This window comes from Garra rufa, chromosome 21 (genome assembly GCF_049309525.1).
Source record: "Garra rufa chromosome 21, GarRuf1.0, whole genome shotgun sequence".
NCBI lineage: Eukaryota > Metazoa > Chordata > Actinopteri > Cypriniformes > Cyprinidae > Garra > Garra rufa.
In genome coordinates, this window is record NC_133381.1 from 1,147,443 (window position 1) to 1,163,858 (window position 16,416).

The window sequence follows — 16,416 nt, forward strand, 5'->3', positions numbered from 1 at the left end:
AAAATATTTAAAAAAAAAATGTTTTGCCTTTACCGTGTATCAGGGAATGTTGTGTTGTTATGTGTTAAATGTATTAAAAATATTATTTACAAAAAAAATATTTATTTGTCAATACAGCAAAAAGGTCAGTCAGAAAATTCTAATAATTCTCATGATAAAATCTATAATTTTGTTCAAGTGAAATGCATTTTTGTTTATCCATTTTGCTTTTAGTGACAGAAGCATGAACATGAACAACAACCAACAAGATAAACTCATTACCTCTAGTGCTTCGTACAGGTCGTTTCGCTGGTTCTGTCAAAGAAAACAAAGACAAGATCAGAACCTAATCATTTATGTAGTGTAATTTAGTTAGAACTTTCATTTATGAGAGCAAAGAGCCAGATTCACACACCAGAGCGTCTCCGTTCCTTAAACATTGCCGAGAAATCATCAGTCTGACAGGATGACGCTTTCTTTAGCCTGTCTGGACTGTAGCGGTACTTTACTGGACCTGAACACAGAAGAAATAGAACAGATTGAGAACAACAACACTAACAGTATCAGAACGGCAGGTTTTGAGACAGTTTTTAGAGAGTTTTAGTGTTTCATTTTGGCACAAAATCAGTCATTTCACAAAGGCACCATGTTTGAAAATCAACTTACATGTCAAATCCATGTCCAGGATGGCATCTTTGGCCTGAAAACAATTAACAAAGCAAAAGTTTATTACACTGTAGTATTGCTTATTAAGATAAATATTAATGTTTCAAACTATATGCACTTTCTGCAGAATAAAAACCCCCACAAAAATTAATATATATTAATAAAATTAATGAAATTAATAAATAATTTAAAAGTTTAAAAAATATATATATTTTTTATATAAAAATTTTAATTAAACACTAAAATAATGTAAAAAATATTTCAGTTTTTAAAACAATTTTATTCATTTGTTTAATTTTATTTTTATGATCACAGTAAAACACTAAAAATGAATACAATAGAAATGTAAAACTATTTTCATTGTGTCCTTCCAAAAAAAAATACGAAATACAAATGTAAAATAAAAATAAACAATAAAAAGACAATTAAAATAAAACACTAAAATTTTATAAAAATGTAAAAATTAACATTTTTTAAAATAAAATAAAATTAAACGCTTACTAAAAATGAATAAAACGTTTTTATTTTAAAACTATTTTATTTATTTACTTTTTATATTTATTTTATGATCACAATAAAACACTAAAATTTAATACAATAGAAATGTCAAATTAAAATAAATAATTTTAAAATAAAGCCAATCAATAAAACTATAACTAGAAATTAAACACTTATTAAAATGAATAAAATAAAATGTTTTTATTTGAAAACTTTTCCTTTCAAAATGAAAATAAAACAAAAAATGAATAAAATACAAATAAAAAAAATAAAAAGACAAATCACAATGAAACTTGAAATAAATATTAAAAATGTTATTATATAATATATAATATTAATATTATTACAATACTGATAATATAATATAATATATAATAATAGTATAATATAATAATATTATTATTATATTAAAATATTGAAAATGTTATATGAAAATAATTTAATAATAAAAAAAAAATAAAAAAAATCAAAACACTTCCTAAAAAGTTTTTTTTTTTTGTTTCTTTGCATGTCATGTGACCATTAACCAACATTACAGAACTGTGAATGTGTTGTTAAACCATCAAAACATCAACTATAAATCTCAAGGGTGAACTTTAGAAATATGAGTTAAAAGATTTAGGAATTCCTGGACTAAATTACAGATCATCGATTGTTTATCACAGTATAGCTGATCCAGACAGACATTTGTGGATGGATTACTGTACGCACTTTCTGTGGTATAATGGCGTGATGGTTCTCCAGAATGAGTCTCTTTATGTGATGAGCCCACAGTTTCTTTTCGTCCACCGTTCTGGCCTGAGAAGCACAATGACACATGATTGAAGCAAACACAATAAACGGCTTTAACGGGTCATTTTCAGGCCGGGATCTCAAACTCACCTGAACCGTGTGCGGCTGCTTCGGGTGTTTGTAGTGCGTCACGCTGAAGCGCAGCGAATCTTTGGCACTTTCTATCAGCATTAGTGTGGAACACTGAACACGAGCAGAACAGCACAAACAACATGCATTTCTGAATTAAAATCTTCTGTCATTTTAGCTTAATACATGGTAGAATGACTCTGTACAAAGATCAATCTGACATTACTTTTATAAAAGAAAAAAACATAGAACCAATAACAGAGAAAAAGCCTTTTGTTTAGATGAGGAAACATTATATGAGAATGGATTTATTTAAATAAATTAAATATATATAAAATAACGGGTCCCACTTTACATTAGGTGGCCTTAAATACTATGTACTTACATTTAAATTAATAATTTGCTGCAATATACTTATTGTGTACATACATGTTTTTACATTGTACTTATATTTTTTAAAAACCTATATGTGACCCTGGACCACAAAACCAGTCATAAGGTTAAATTTTACAAAACTGAGATGTATACTTCATATGAAAGCTCAATAACTAAGCTTTCTATTGATGTATGGTTTGTTAGGATTGGACAATATTTGGCCGAGATACAGCTATTTGAAAATCTGGAATCTGAGGGTGCAAATAAATCAAAATACTGAGAAAATCACCTTTAAAGTTGTCCAAATTAAGTTCTTAACAATGCATATTACTAATCAAAAATTACATTTGGATATATTTACAGTAGGAATTTTACAAAAAATCTTCATGGAACATGATCTTTACTTAATTTCCTAATGATTTTTGGCATAAAAGAAAAATCAACAATTTTGACCCATACTATGTATTTTTGGCTATTGCTACAAATATACCCCAGCGCCTTAAGACTGGTTTTGTGGTCCAGGGTCACATATGTAATTACATTTGTAATTGATTTCTGTAATTACCACTGTTGACCCTAACCCACCCTTAAACCTACCCAAACCACCAAACCTGTCCCTAATCTTACCCATATCCCACCTTTAATAGAAGCAAAAGTGTTTTGCAATGCAATATGACCACATTAAGTACATTGTATTATTTTTTGATATAAGTACATGTAGTTAAGGCCACCTAATATAAAGTGTGACCAAATAATGAAATATTTAGTTTATCTGCATGTCATGTGTTTATTAATCAACTGTGAGCAATGAATGTGAATTTTGTGTCATTACATTACTGTAATGTTAACTTTAATCTCAGGGGGAAGTTTTTGTGTCAAAGGATAAAACATTTAGGAATCCTTGGTGTTAATGACAGATGATGTCTAAGCATGAATAGTATCACATACCGATATGTGAGTCTTGTAGACGTAATGTTCCCCTCGTTTCCTGGTGATGAGCAGCATCTTATCGAACAGGAAGAGGGTTCTCTCGTTTTTGGCGCGGTGGACGTGAAACGTTCCTTCTAGAACCAGCTCGCCGTATGTGGTCAGATCCGGACCCTTCCAGTTTATGAGCAGAGACTGGATTTCCTGCACGCACAACAGAATATAAAATAAAATAAAATAAAATAATACAATGCAATACAATATTTTATAATATAATACAATATAATATAGCACAGAATAGGATAGAACAGAAAAGAATAAAGTGGAACAGGACAGAAGAGCATAGGATAGAATAGTACAGAATAGAATAGAATGGGACAGAACAGGAGAGAAAAGCATAGGGTAGGATTGGATAGAATACAACAGTACAGAACAGAACGGAATTGAATAGAACAGAATGGAAAAGAACGGAATGGAATAGAACATAACAGGATAGAATAGAATTGAATGGAACAGAACAGTATAGAATAGAACAGAATAGAATAAAACAGAACAGAAAATAATATATTAGAAATGAATGGAATTAAGCGGAACAGGATAGAAGAGCATAAAATAGGATAGAATAGAATAGGATAGAATGGAACAGAGTAGAACAGAACATAATAGAATGGAATAGAGCAAAATAAGAGAACTGAATGAAAGAGAAAATAATAGACTGAAATAGAATAGAAAAGAATAGAATGGAGCAGAATAGAATAGAACAGAACAACAGAACAAAGCAGAACAAGATAGAATAGAATAGAATAGAAAAGCATAGCATAGGATTGGATAGAATACAACAGTACAGAACAGAACGGAATAGAACAAATGACAAAGAATGGAATGGAACAGAACAGAACAAGATAGAATACAATAGAACAGGACAAAACAGGAAATAACAGAATAGAATAAACAGAATATAAAAGTATGCATTGGAACAGAATAGAATAGAACAAAACAGGACAGAACAGAATAGAATAAACAGAATATAAAAGTATGCATTGGAACAGAATAGAATAGAACAAAACAGGACAGAATAGAATAAAATGGAACAGAATAGAATAAAACAGAACTGAACAGAATAGATTAGAAATGAATGGAATTAAGCGGAACAGGATAGAAGAGCATAAAATAGGATAGAATAGAATAGGATAGAATGGAACAGCGTAGAACAGAACATAATCGAATGGAATAGAGCAAAATAAGAGAACTGAATGGAAGAGAAAATAATAGACTGAAATAGAATAGAAAAGAATAGAATGGAGCAGAATAGAATAGAACAGAACAACAGAACAAAGCAGAATAGAATAGAATAGAATAGAATAGAAAAGCATAGCATAGGACTGGATAGAATACAACAGTACAGAACAGAACGGAATTGAATAGAAGAGAATGGAAAAGAACAAATGAGGAAAGAATGGAATAGAACATAACAGGATAGAATAGAATTGAATGGAACAGAACAGTATAGAATAGAACAGAATAGAATAAAACAGAACAGAAAATAATAGATTAGAAATGAATGGAATTAAGCGGAACAGGACAGAAGAGCATAAAATAGGATAAAATAGAACAGAGTAGAACAGAACATAATAGAATGGAATAGAGCAAAATAAGAGAACTGAATGAAAGAGAAAATAATAGACTGAAATAGAATAGAAAAGAATAGAATGGAGCAGAATAGAATAGAACAGAACAACAGAACAAAGCAGAACAAGATAGAATAGAATAGAATAGAATAGAAAAGAATAGAATGGAGCAGAATAGAATAGAACAGAACAGAACAAAGCAGAACAAGATAGAATAGAATAGAATAGAATAGAAAAGAATAGAATGGAGCAGAATAGAATAGAACAGAACAACAGAACAAAGCAGAACAAGATAGAATAGAATAGAATAGAATAGAAAAGAATAGAATGGAGCAGAATAGAATAGAACAGAACAACAGAACAAAGCAGAACAAGATAGAATAGAATAGAATAGAATAGAATAGAAAAGCATAGCATAGGATTGGATAGAATACAACAGTACAGAACAGAACGGAATAGAACAAATGACAAAGAATGGAATGGAACAGAACAGAACAGGATAGAATACAATAGAACAGGACAAAACAGGACAGAACAGAATAGAATAAACAGAATATAAAAGTATGCATTGGAACAGAATAGAATAGAACAAAACAGGACAGAATAGAATAAAATGGAACAGAATAGAATAAAACAGAACTGAACAGAATAGATAAGAAATGAATGGAATTTAGCAGAACAGGATAGAACAGCATAAAATAGGATGGAATAGAATAGAATACAATGGAACAGAGTAGAACAGAACATAACAGAATAGAATATAATGGAACGGAATAGAGCAAAATAAGATAGAACTGAATTGAAGTGAAAATAATAGAATGAAATAAATTAGAATAGAACAGAATATAATAGAAAATAATGAAGTTGAACAGAAACAAATGAATAGAATATAATAGAATAGAAAACAATGGAATTGAATAGAATAGAAAAGAATAGAATGGAGCAGAATAGGATAGAACAGAATATAAGAGAATAGAATAGAATAGAAAAGAATAAAATAGAAAAGAATGGAATGAAGCAGAATATAATATAATATAATATAATATAATATAATATAATATAATATAATATAATATAATATAATATAATATAATATAATATAATATAATAGAATAGAATAGAATAGAATAGGACAGAACCGGAAAAAACGAAATGGAATTGAATAGAATAGAATGTAATTGAATAGAACAGAACAGAATAAAACAGAATAGAAAATAACTGAGTGGAACAGAACAGAATAGAAGAGCACAGGATACAATAAAAGAGAATAGGACAGAACAGCATAGAATAGAATGGAATACAATGAAACAGAACAGGAGAAAAGAGCATATGATAGGAAAGGATAAGATAGGATAGGATAGAACAGAACAGAATAGAATGGAATATAACAACAGGATAGAGCATAGGATAGGATAGGATACAATAGAACAGAAGAGCACAGGCTAGGATAGGATAGAACATAATAAAAGAATAGATTGGATAGATAGAAAATAATAGGATAGAATAAAATAGAATAGAATAGAAAAAAGAATAGAATATGATACAACAAACATGATAGAATACCATAGCATAGGTATGTTAGAATAGAAACAGAACAGAACAGAATAGAACAGGATAGAAAATAATGGAATAGAACAGGATAAAATAGAACAGGATAGAAAAGGATAGGATTGCACAGTATAGAATAGTATAGCATAAGACAGAATAGAGCAGAAATAGAACAGGATATAATAGAATTGGATGGTATCAGTTGTCATGCAGTGATTGAATCATGAATCAGTGATCTTTAAGCATGCGTACAGCATGTGCTGACCCAGATCCATTAATGAACAGATCCTCCAGCTCATGAGTCAGGACTTCAGTTCACAATTAATCAAAGAGTATGATAATAACACTCATTAACATCCTCAACTCAATACAGTCATGTTCCATCCATTAATGTGATACGAGAGTATGATAAACAACATCAGTTATTAAAATAGCACTTTGAGAGGAATAATGGAGGTCAGGGAACACTATTACTACTATTTTAGTGTCACTGAGATGCTACTTTAGTTTTTATTATTATTTTGAATGAGCTGGGTCCAGACCTGAAGTCTCACTGCATGCTCGTGTTTTCTCTTCATGTCGTTGATGTACCAGGCGACTCCGGTCATGCTGTCTATGGCCTCGATCACCACATCGTACCCGTCCTCCTCAGGGTCGAAGTGTTTGGCGATTTCCTTTAGAAGAGTAAAAACACAGTCAGAAAAAGAGAAACACTGACTCTGTCGGATATATCTGAAGGAATAGAAGATGAACAGGATGGAAGAGTATATAAAAGAATAGAACAGAACAGAATTGAATTGGATAGAATAATAGAATAGAAAATAATGGAATTGGAAAGAACAGGATAGAATAGAATAGAACAGAGTAGAACAGGACAGAACAGAATTGAATGGAACAGAATAGAGCAGAATGAAATAGAACAGAACAGAAAAGAATAGAATGGAACAGAATAGAGCAGAATGGAATATAACAGAATAGAAAAGAATGGAATGGAACAACAGGATAGAATAGAATAGAATAGAGCAGAGCAGAATAGAATAGGATAGAACAATAGAATAGAAAATAATGTAATGGGAAAGAACAGGATAGAAGAGCATAGGATAGAATAGAATAGAATAGAATAGGACAGGTCGGAACAGAATAGAATGAAACAGAATAGAGCAGAATGAAATAGAACAGAATAGAAAAGAATGTAATAGAACAGAAAAGGATAGAAGAGCATTTGAAAGAATAGAAAAGAATATAGAATAGAACAGAACAGAATTGAATTGGATAGAACAATAGAATAGAAAAAATGAAAATGGAAAGAACAGGATAGAAGAGCATATGATAGAATAGAATAGAATAGAATAAAATAGAGTAGAACAGGACAGGACACAATACAATAGAATGGAAGAGAATATAGCAGAATGGAATAGAAAATAATAGAAAAGAATGTAATGGAACAACAGGACAGGGTGGAATATAATAGAGTAGAACAGGACAGGACAGGTCAGAATAGAATAGAATGGAACAGAATAGAGCAGAATGAAATAGAAAAATAGAATAGAACAGAACAGGATAGAAGAGCATATGAAAGAATAGAAAAGAATATAGAATAGAACAGAACAGAATAGAACTGGATAGAACAATAGAGTAAAAAAGAATGGAAAGGGAAAGAACAGGATAGAAGAGCATATGATAGAATAGAATAAAATAGAGTAGAACAGGATAGAACAGAATACAATAGAATGGAAGAGAATAGAGCAGAATGGAATAGAACAGAATAGAAAAGAATGGAATGGAACAACAGGATAGAATGGAATAGAGTAGAACAGCATAGAATATGATAGAACAATAGAATAGGAAATAATAGAATAGAATAGAATAGAACAGGACAGGACAGAATAGAATGTAACAGAATAGAGTAGAACAGCATAGAATATGATAGAACAATAGAATAGAAAATAATAGAAGAGGAAATAATAGAATAGAATAGAATAGAATAGAATAGAATAGAACAGGACAGGACAGAATAGAATGTAACAGAATAGAGCAGAATGAAATAGAAGAAAATAGACAAAAAATGGAATAGAACAGAACAATATAATTGGATAGAACAATAGAATAGAAAAGAATGGAAAGGAAAGAAAAGGATAGAAGAGCATATGACAGAATAGAATAGAATGGAAGTTTGTTTTAAATTAATTGTTTGTTTTTAATGTTTTAGTTAACTATAATAACCATTGTAAGCAGTTCTACACAGGCAGGGACATTTTATTACCTAACAAAAAAATAAAGCCCCACCCAACATAATTTCCTGCTAAATATTGACATTACAGAAGTCATTATAATGTGTTAAAGAAGATGATTTATGCTCTCAGTGGACAGCAACAACACATAAACATTTATACATTAATAAGTGTTGCTAAGCTGTTCAAATACTTTCTGGCATCCAGTTTTTTGCTCTGGAAAATCCTGACAGAAAGGGAAACCTGTGATTGTTGTCACATACCTGAAGCAACAGGTGATATTTCAGGATCCTCTGAACCGGTTTGAGCAGGTAAGAACCCAACGGAAGAGAGCGCTTGAGTGATGCCTGCCGATCCCTGAAGAACTTCGCCAGAGTTTTATTCCTTAGACAATCTGTCAACACCGCCACAGAACTACAGACACGCAGAGAGACAAATTAGACAGATTAGACTCAAATAAGAGCAATAATCACACCACAAATGTTTTATTTTTTTTGCTTTATGCATCAAAAATTATAACAATTTGCCTCTAATGCAGTGTTTTTGTAGTATTTCTGAGATCCTATTTCTAATATTTTTAATTTGTTTTCATATGTATTTTTTGTCATCATTCTAATTTTAGCGTTTTAGTAATTCTGTTGTTTTTTTATTATATCTTAATATCAGTTTAAGTTATTTCAGTACATCAAGTTATAACATCAAGTCTTTTCTTTTAACATAAAAAAATGTTGCATTGCCAAGTTATTTTATTTCAATTAAAGTTGATTTTGACAAAATGCAATTATTTATTAGTTAATTTGCTATATATATATATATATATATATATATATATATATATATATATATATATATATAATATATAATAAAACCTTAACTTGGTGCAGAAAATTAAACTAAAACTGAAATAAACTGAAAAGAAAAAACCTAAAACTTTTACTAAAAATAAAAACAAAGCAGAAAAATTGCTTTGTCATTTTTAAAAATGCTTGAAAACATTTTAGTTAAGTTAGATATCAAGGCAACATTTCTCATTTTTATTTACTTTAATTTGACGTACTAAAATACCTAATACTGAAATACAGATACAGATGCATGGAGAAAAAAAAAGCAAAAACTAATAAAAATGACAAAAACACAACAAAATTAAATTAAAACAAACTATAAAAGTAAAACAAGTAAAAATTTAATTCAAATTAAATAAAAATTACATAGATGTATACATAGATGTATACATCATATGAAAGCTCAATACATAAGCTTTCTATTGATGTATGGTTTGTTAGGATAGGACAATATTTGGCTGAGATACATCTATTTGAAAATCTGAAATCTAAGGGTGCAAAAAAATCAAAATACTGAGAAAATCACCTTTAAAGTTGTCCAAATTAAGTTCTTAGCAATGCATATTACATTTTGATATATTTACAGTAGGAATTTTACAAAAAAATCTTCATGGAACATGATCTTTACTTAATTTCCTAATGATTTTTGACATAAAAGAAAAATCAATCATTTTGACCCATACAATGTATTTTTGGCTATTGCTACAAATATACCCCAGCGACTTAAGACTGGTTTTGTGGTCCAGGGTCACATTTACAATTGCGGGTAAGTGTCAAAGGACATGACCCCTACCTAGTAGTTTGCATGTAACATCACACTCTGAAAGACTAAAAATGACTTCTAAAGATCTGTAGTGGTTATTATGCAAAAGGTAAATAAATAAACTCATGCAACATAATATCTAAACATTCACAGGAGGTGGTTAGCTAGTCATTATTCCTGAAGAAGACGTGCTGTGTGCCGCATGCGGAGCCAGACACTCTCAGCAGGCTGGTGTCACTCAAACTGTCCGTCTGATGCTGTTTATAAAGGACGATACTGACTCAGAGGAATAATCTGTCACATGCATCAACGCTCGCTCGCACCGGAGGCCGAAACACACTCCATTTAACACTGCGCTTTACTTACTTTGGGTAGTTTGTACAGTACTGCGTGTAGATCTCAAAATACTCGCTCTGCAGTGGGAAAGAGAGATCAGAAATAATCAGCATTATAAAGGGACATCGGATATTTAGTAATTTGCAAACTATAAATTTGCATTAGTACCTTGTCCACAAAGCAGTGTGCGATGGCCACAGGATCATTGGCACACATGTCTAAAGACTGTAATAACTCACTAGAAAGAAGAAAAAAAGTTAGGATTTAATTATGGTGACCATAAACAAACTCTAATAAAGATGCAATAATAACAGTCAAACAAACAAAATGACAGTGATAAATGAAGAATTCATAATGCATTTAGCCATATAATGCCTAAAATATTAAATAATAATGAGAAAAATGTATTATGTGAAGTTTAACTATTTATTGAACTTTCAGAAAGTTTGCATATATGGTTTTTGCTGAGTATTATATTTGATCCATCTTTTATGGCTCATATGCGACACTGGACCATAAAACTAGTCATAAGGGTCATTTTTTTGAGACTGAGGTTTATACATCATCTCAAAGCTAAACAAGTTTTCCACTGATTTGTTAGAATAGGACAATATTTGGTTGAGATATAATGTTTTGGAAATCTGCAATCTGAGGGTGCAAAAAAATCTAAATATTGAGAAAATTGCCTTTAAATTTGTTCAAATTAAGTTCTTAGCAATGCATATTACTAATTATAAATTTGATATAGTTACGGTAGGAAATGTACAAAATACCTTGATGGAACATGATCTTTACTATATCCTAAAGATTTTTGGCATTAAAGAAAAATCAATAATTTTATATTAGCATTCCATCACTGTCTCAACAATCCTCTGCAGTGAATGGGTGCCATCAGAATGAGAGTCCAAACAGTTGATAAAAAACATCACAACATCACATCCCAGCTTTTGTCTTTCCAAGATGTTAACTGATGGACTGGAGTGGTGTGGATCACTCATGGATTATTGTGATGTTTTTATCAGCTGTTTGGACTCATTCTGACGGCACCCATTCATTGCAGAGGATCCACTGTCGAGCAATACGGATTTAAACTCTTAAAACTAGTTTAAATCGACCACCAAAGTGACTTATATATAAACTGAACAAAAAACTTTTGGTAAATACTGATTATATTAGCATTGCATCACTTGCTCACCAATGGATCCTCTGGAGTGAATGGGTGCCGTCAGAATGAGAGTCCAAACAGCTGATAAAAACATCACAATAATCCACAAGTAATTCACACCACTCCAGTCCATCAGTAACATCTTGAGAAGACAAAAGCTGAAACAAATCCAACTTTAAGAAGTTTTGAACTAAAATACGAGGCTATAATCCATAATAGCGCTTCCTCCAGTGGAAAAGTCCATCTCCTGTTTTTTCTCACATTTGTTTAGAGCAGTTTTGGCTTGTAAACGGTGCTTGATCTGTGCAGATTTCTCTCCTGATTCAGACCAGACCACATTTTCAGGTTTTTAGCAATGGTTTGAAGTTAAAAACATCTTAATGATGGATTTGTTTCTTACAAACATGCAGGTTTTGTCTACTCAAGATGTTAACTGATGGACTGGAGTGGTGTGGACTACTTCTGGATTATTGTGATGTTTTTATCAGCTGTTTGGACTCTCATTCTGACGGCACCCATTCACTGCAGAGGATCCATTGGCGAGCAATACTGATTTAAACTAGTTTAAATCGACCACCAAAGTGACTTAAACATAAACTGAACAAAATTTTTTTTGGTAAATACTGATTATATTAGCATTCCATCACTTGCTCACCAATGGATCATCTGGAGTGAATGGGTGCCGTCAGAATGAGAATCCAAACAGCTGATTAAAACATCACAATAATCCACAAGTAATCCGCACCACTCCAGTCCATCAGTTAACATCTTGAGAAGACAAAAGCTGAAACAAATCCATCACTGAGATGTTTTGAAATAAAATAACAGTCTATAATCCATAACGCTTCCTCCAGTGAAAAAGTCCATCTCCTGTTGTCTCTCTCATCAAAATACAGCCACATATTTGTTTAGAGCTGTTTTGGCTTGATCTGTGCAGATTTCTCACCTGATTAAGACCAGGCCACTTTTTCACATCTTAATGATGGATTTGTTTCAGCTTTTGTCTTCTCAAGATGTTAATGTGATGTGAATTACTTGTAATTATTACAATGTTTTTATCAACTGTTTTGACTCTCATTCTGACGGCACCCATTCACTGCAAAGGATCCATTGGTGAGCAAGTGATGGAATCATACATTTCTCCAAATCTGATGAAACAAACTCATCTACATCTAGACCTGAGGGTGAAAACATTTCCAGCAAATCTTCATTTTTACAGCACTAGTCGCTGTTAAAGAGCAATTATTCAAACACACCGGTGAAGAGCATTAGACGAGCATGTGTGCCGATGTGCCCGGCTCTTGACCAAAAACAAACCACTATGTTTATTTACGTCCCACATCTAAAGCCAGAGAACATCTGACACTTGACAGCTGCAGCTTCCTCATTTGCATGAATAAATACAATGTTTAAACAGCAGATCAGTCCTGAATAAATCCATTGATGGTGTCTGAATATGCTTTTGCATGTATGGATGAGTTATCGGCTCCGTTTGATCTACAGAACAACTCTAAATGACATTACATGACATTATCATTCACATGCAAACTCATTTTTAGCACCCAATACTCCTATAGTTGTGTATATATGTGACCCTTGACCACAAAACCAGTCTTAAGTCGCATGGGTATATTTGTAGCAATAGCCAACAATACATTGTCTGGGTTGAAATTAGAGATTTTGCTTTATGCCAAAAAAATCAGTAGGATATTAAGTAAAAGATCATGTTCAATGAAGATGTTTTGGAAATGTCCTACCGTAAATATATCAAAGCTTAATTTTTGATTAGTAATATGCATTGGGAATAATTTATTTGGACAACTTTTAAGACGATTTTTTAAAAAGTTTTCAATAGTTTTATCTCGGCAAATAACCTATCCTAATAAACCATACATCAATGGAAAGCTTATTTTAAAAGCTTTTAGCTGAAAAAAAAAATGTTTTTTTGTGGACCAGAGTCACATATATGTGTCCATGGCATAAAAGCATGTAAAATGCATATTAAATAAGTCAGCATGATTGAACCTTACCTGTTAAACTCATAAATGTGTTCAATATTTCCAAACAGTGAACAAACTTGTTCTGGTTTGATTGCAAGGTCTCTGGTGTCGATGATGTGCACAAGATAATCCTGAAAATAAGAAAGGGGAAAAAGTTATTTTAAACTCAGCCAATTAACAAACCATTGACTTGATTTGTATTGTGACACCTTTATATGTCCAGCAGATGACGCTAGAGATTTGCAGGGAAACTGCACATTCACTATTAGTGATTAAACTTGCAAATGAACTGGTATACTAGATTACATAAATAAAAATCATAAAAAAAATATTAAAATATTGTCATATTAGTTCTGCATTTACTACATAGGCAAATGCAATTTTTTTGGTAGTATAATGGTATTATTAGACATCCCATGCAAATATTGTGGCACATCAACTGGTTAATCATTCAGTAGCATGGTATAAATCAAAATAGCATGGCATTACATCTGATAGCATCAATGTACCATGGTAATAACACAGTATTTCTTCATAGGGCTAACACCAAAATGAAAATGAGGAACTAAATTCTGCATGGCACACAATAATTACAAGGCAATGATGTATTTCATTAACTGAAGTCAACATGAAGTCAGTATTAATAATGTATGAAATACCAAATTTTTTTATAGTAATGAGAATGGCATGAAAATGCAAAATGCAAAACCCCCCAAACAACCAAACTAATTAGATTTTATTTAAACAAACATTGTGACAGTGTTGCATTGCAAGTACATACAATACAAAGAATTCCACATTACAATAATAAAAATATACACTGCTGCTCGAAAGTTTGGGATCAGTAAGTTTTTTTAACGTTTTTTAAAAGACATTTCTCAAAGCTGCATTTATTTAATCAAATATAGAAAATAATTGTTTTGTATGTGAATATATTTTAAAATGTAATTTATTCCTGTGATACAAAGCTGCATTTTCAGCATCATTACTCCAGTCTTCAGTGTCACATGATCCTTGAGAAATCATTCTAATATGCATCAATTATCAATTATCAATTTTGAAAACTGCTTATATTTTTTTTGGAACCTGTGATACTTTCTTTCAGGATTCTTTGATCAATAAAAGGTTAAAAATAACAGAATTTATTTAAATTAGAAAGGTTTTCTAACAATATACACTGCTTTTCAAAAGTTTAGGATCAGTAAATTTGTATTCTTTTTTTTGTTGTTGACAGAAATACTTTATTAACCAAGGATATGTTCAAATAATAAAAAGTGACCGCATAGATTTACATTGTTAGAAAAGATTGATATTTTGAATAAACGCTGTTCTTTTTAACTTGTTAATCAAAGAATCCTGAAAAAAAGAATCTGAAGGATCATGTCACACTTAAGACTGGAGTAAAAGCTGATGAAAATTTAGCTTTGCATCACAGGAATAAATTACATTTTAAAGTATATTAAAATAAAAAACATTATTTCATATTGCAATAACATTTTGCAATTTTAGTGGGTTTTTTTGTATTTTTAATTAAATAAATGCAGCCTTGAGCATAAGAGATGTCTTTCAAAAAACAAAACTCAAACTTTTGAGTGGCAGTGCACATCTTTTTTTGCATTATACTGAGAATTGCATGAAAATTGCATGATAATGCAAAAAGAAAATGCCACAAAAGCATCTCAGTAAATAATTTCTAATCTAAACCTGTACTCTTTCACATGCATAACCTGTCACATGCATATAAACCCTGATCTGTACTGCTCCAAACAGGCGAATCAAGTTGGAGTTTAGCAGGACCACACACACACACACACACACACACACACACACACACACACACACACACACACACACACACACACACACACACACACACACACACACACACACACACACACACACACACACTCCAATGCTCATATTAGGAAACGGCTTCACCACGGCCAAGTTTGGCTGTGATTCAAAGTGCTGCAGCTCAGGGAGGAGTTCAACATCCTTCACCCGAGGCACAAACATAATGAGCAGACATTCTGCATGAGAGCCTCCATTATGCAACAGCATCACATGGACATTCAGCTCCAGTACGTAACATGACGTCTCTGTGACACGAACTAGAGGAAATTTATAAGATAATCAATGCAAAAGAAGCTGAGACAGGGTGTGGACAGTCTCTGGCGGCATTTGCAAAGTTAAAGGGCCAACAAAGTGGCCAGTTTCGCCCAAACAAAAGTCAGAGCAGCCTAGTGTGAATCACCATGTTTGGGCGTATTCCTGTAGTTTACATTGACTAATGCCAAACTTGTTCATTCATCTTTTTTATTAAGTATTAAAGAGCTGAGCAATCCAAATATAATACATAATAACGTCAGAATAAAACCTACAACAAGAAACGAACGCAGTGTTTATTTCCAAAAGGAGTTGCATTCGATTATTTAGGGAGCTAAACTAAGTACTGCAACACTTTCAAGAACCCAAATGGACTCCGATTTCAAATTCCCAGACGATCCCAGTAACATATGACATCAGTTTCCGACGTACTATATCCAACGCAGCTGTGAGAAACAAACGGTTCACTGGAGCCCAATTATGAGCCATAT

At 31.7% G+C, this 16,416-nt stretch overlaps 1 protein-coding gene across 1 annotated transcript in view; it reads right to left on the minus strand.

The window, feature by feature from the left end:
* Positions 1-16,416, minus strand: part of LOC141296207 (pleckstrin homology domain-containing family G member 3-like) — a 68,384-nt gene that overhangs the window by 11,656 nt on the left and 40,312 nt on the right. Inside the window, exons 4-14 of the mRNA XM_073827482.1 lie at positions 13,850-13,950; positions 10,823-10,892; positions 10,685-10,731; positions 8,977-9,127; positions 7,025-7,156; positions 3,328-3,510; positions 2,026-2,118; positions 1,855-1,941; positions 646-679; positions 393-493; positions 278-294 (exon numbers count right to left, since the gene is read on the minus strand). Of these exons, the coding sequence (XP_073683583.1) occupies positions 278-294; positions 393-493; positions 646-679; positions 1,855-1,941; positions 2,026-2,118; positions 3,328-3,510; positions 7,025-7,156; positions 8,977-9,127; positions 10,685-10,731; positions 10,823-10,892; positions 13,850-13,950 (1,016 nt within the window). The remainder of the gene's footprint in view (positions 1-277; positions 295-392; positions 494-645; positions 680-1,854; positions 1,942-2,025; positions 2,119-3,327; positions 3,511-7,024; positions 7,157-8,976; positions 9,128-10,684; positions 10,732-10,822; positions 10,893-13,849; positions 13,951-16,416) is intronic.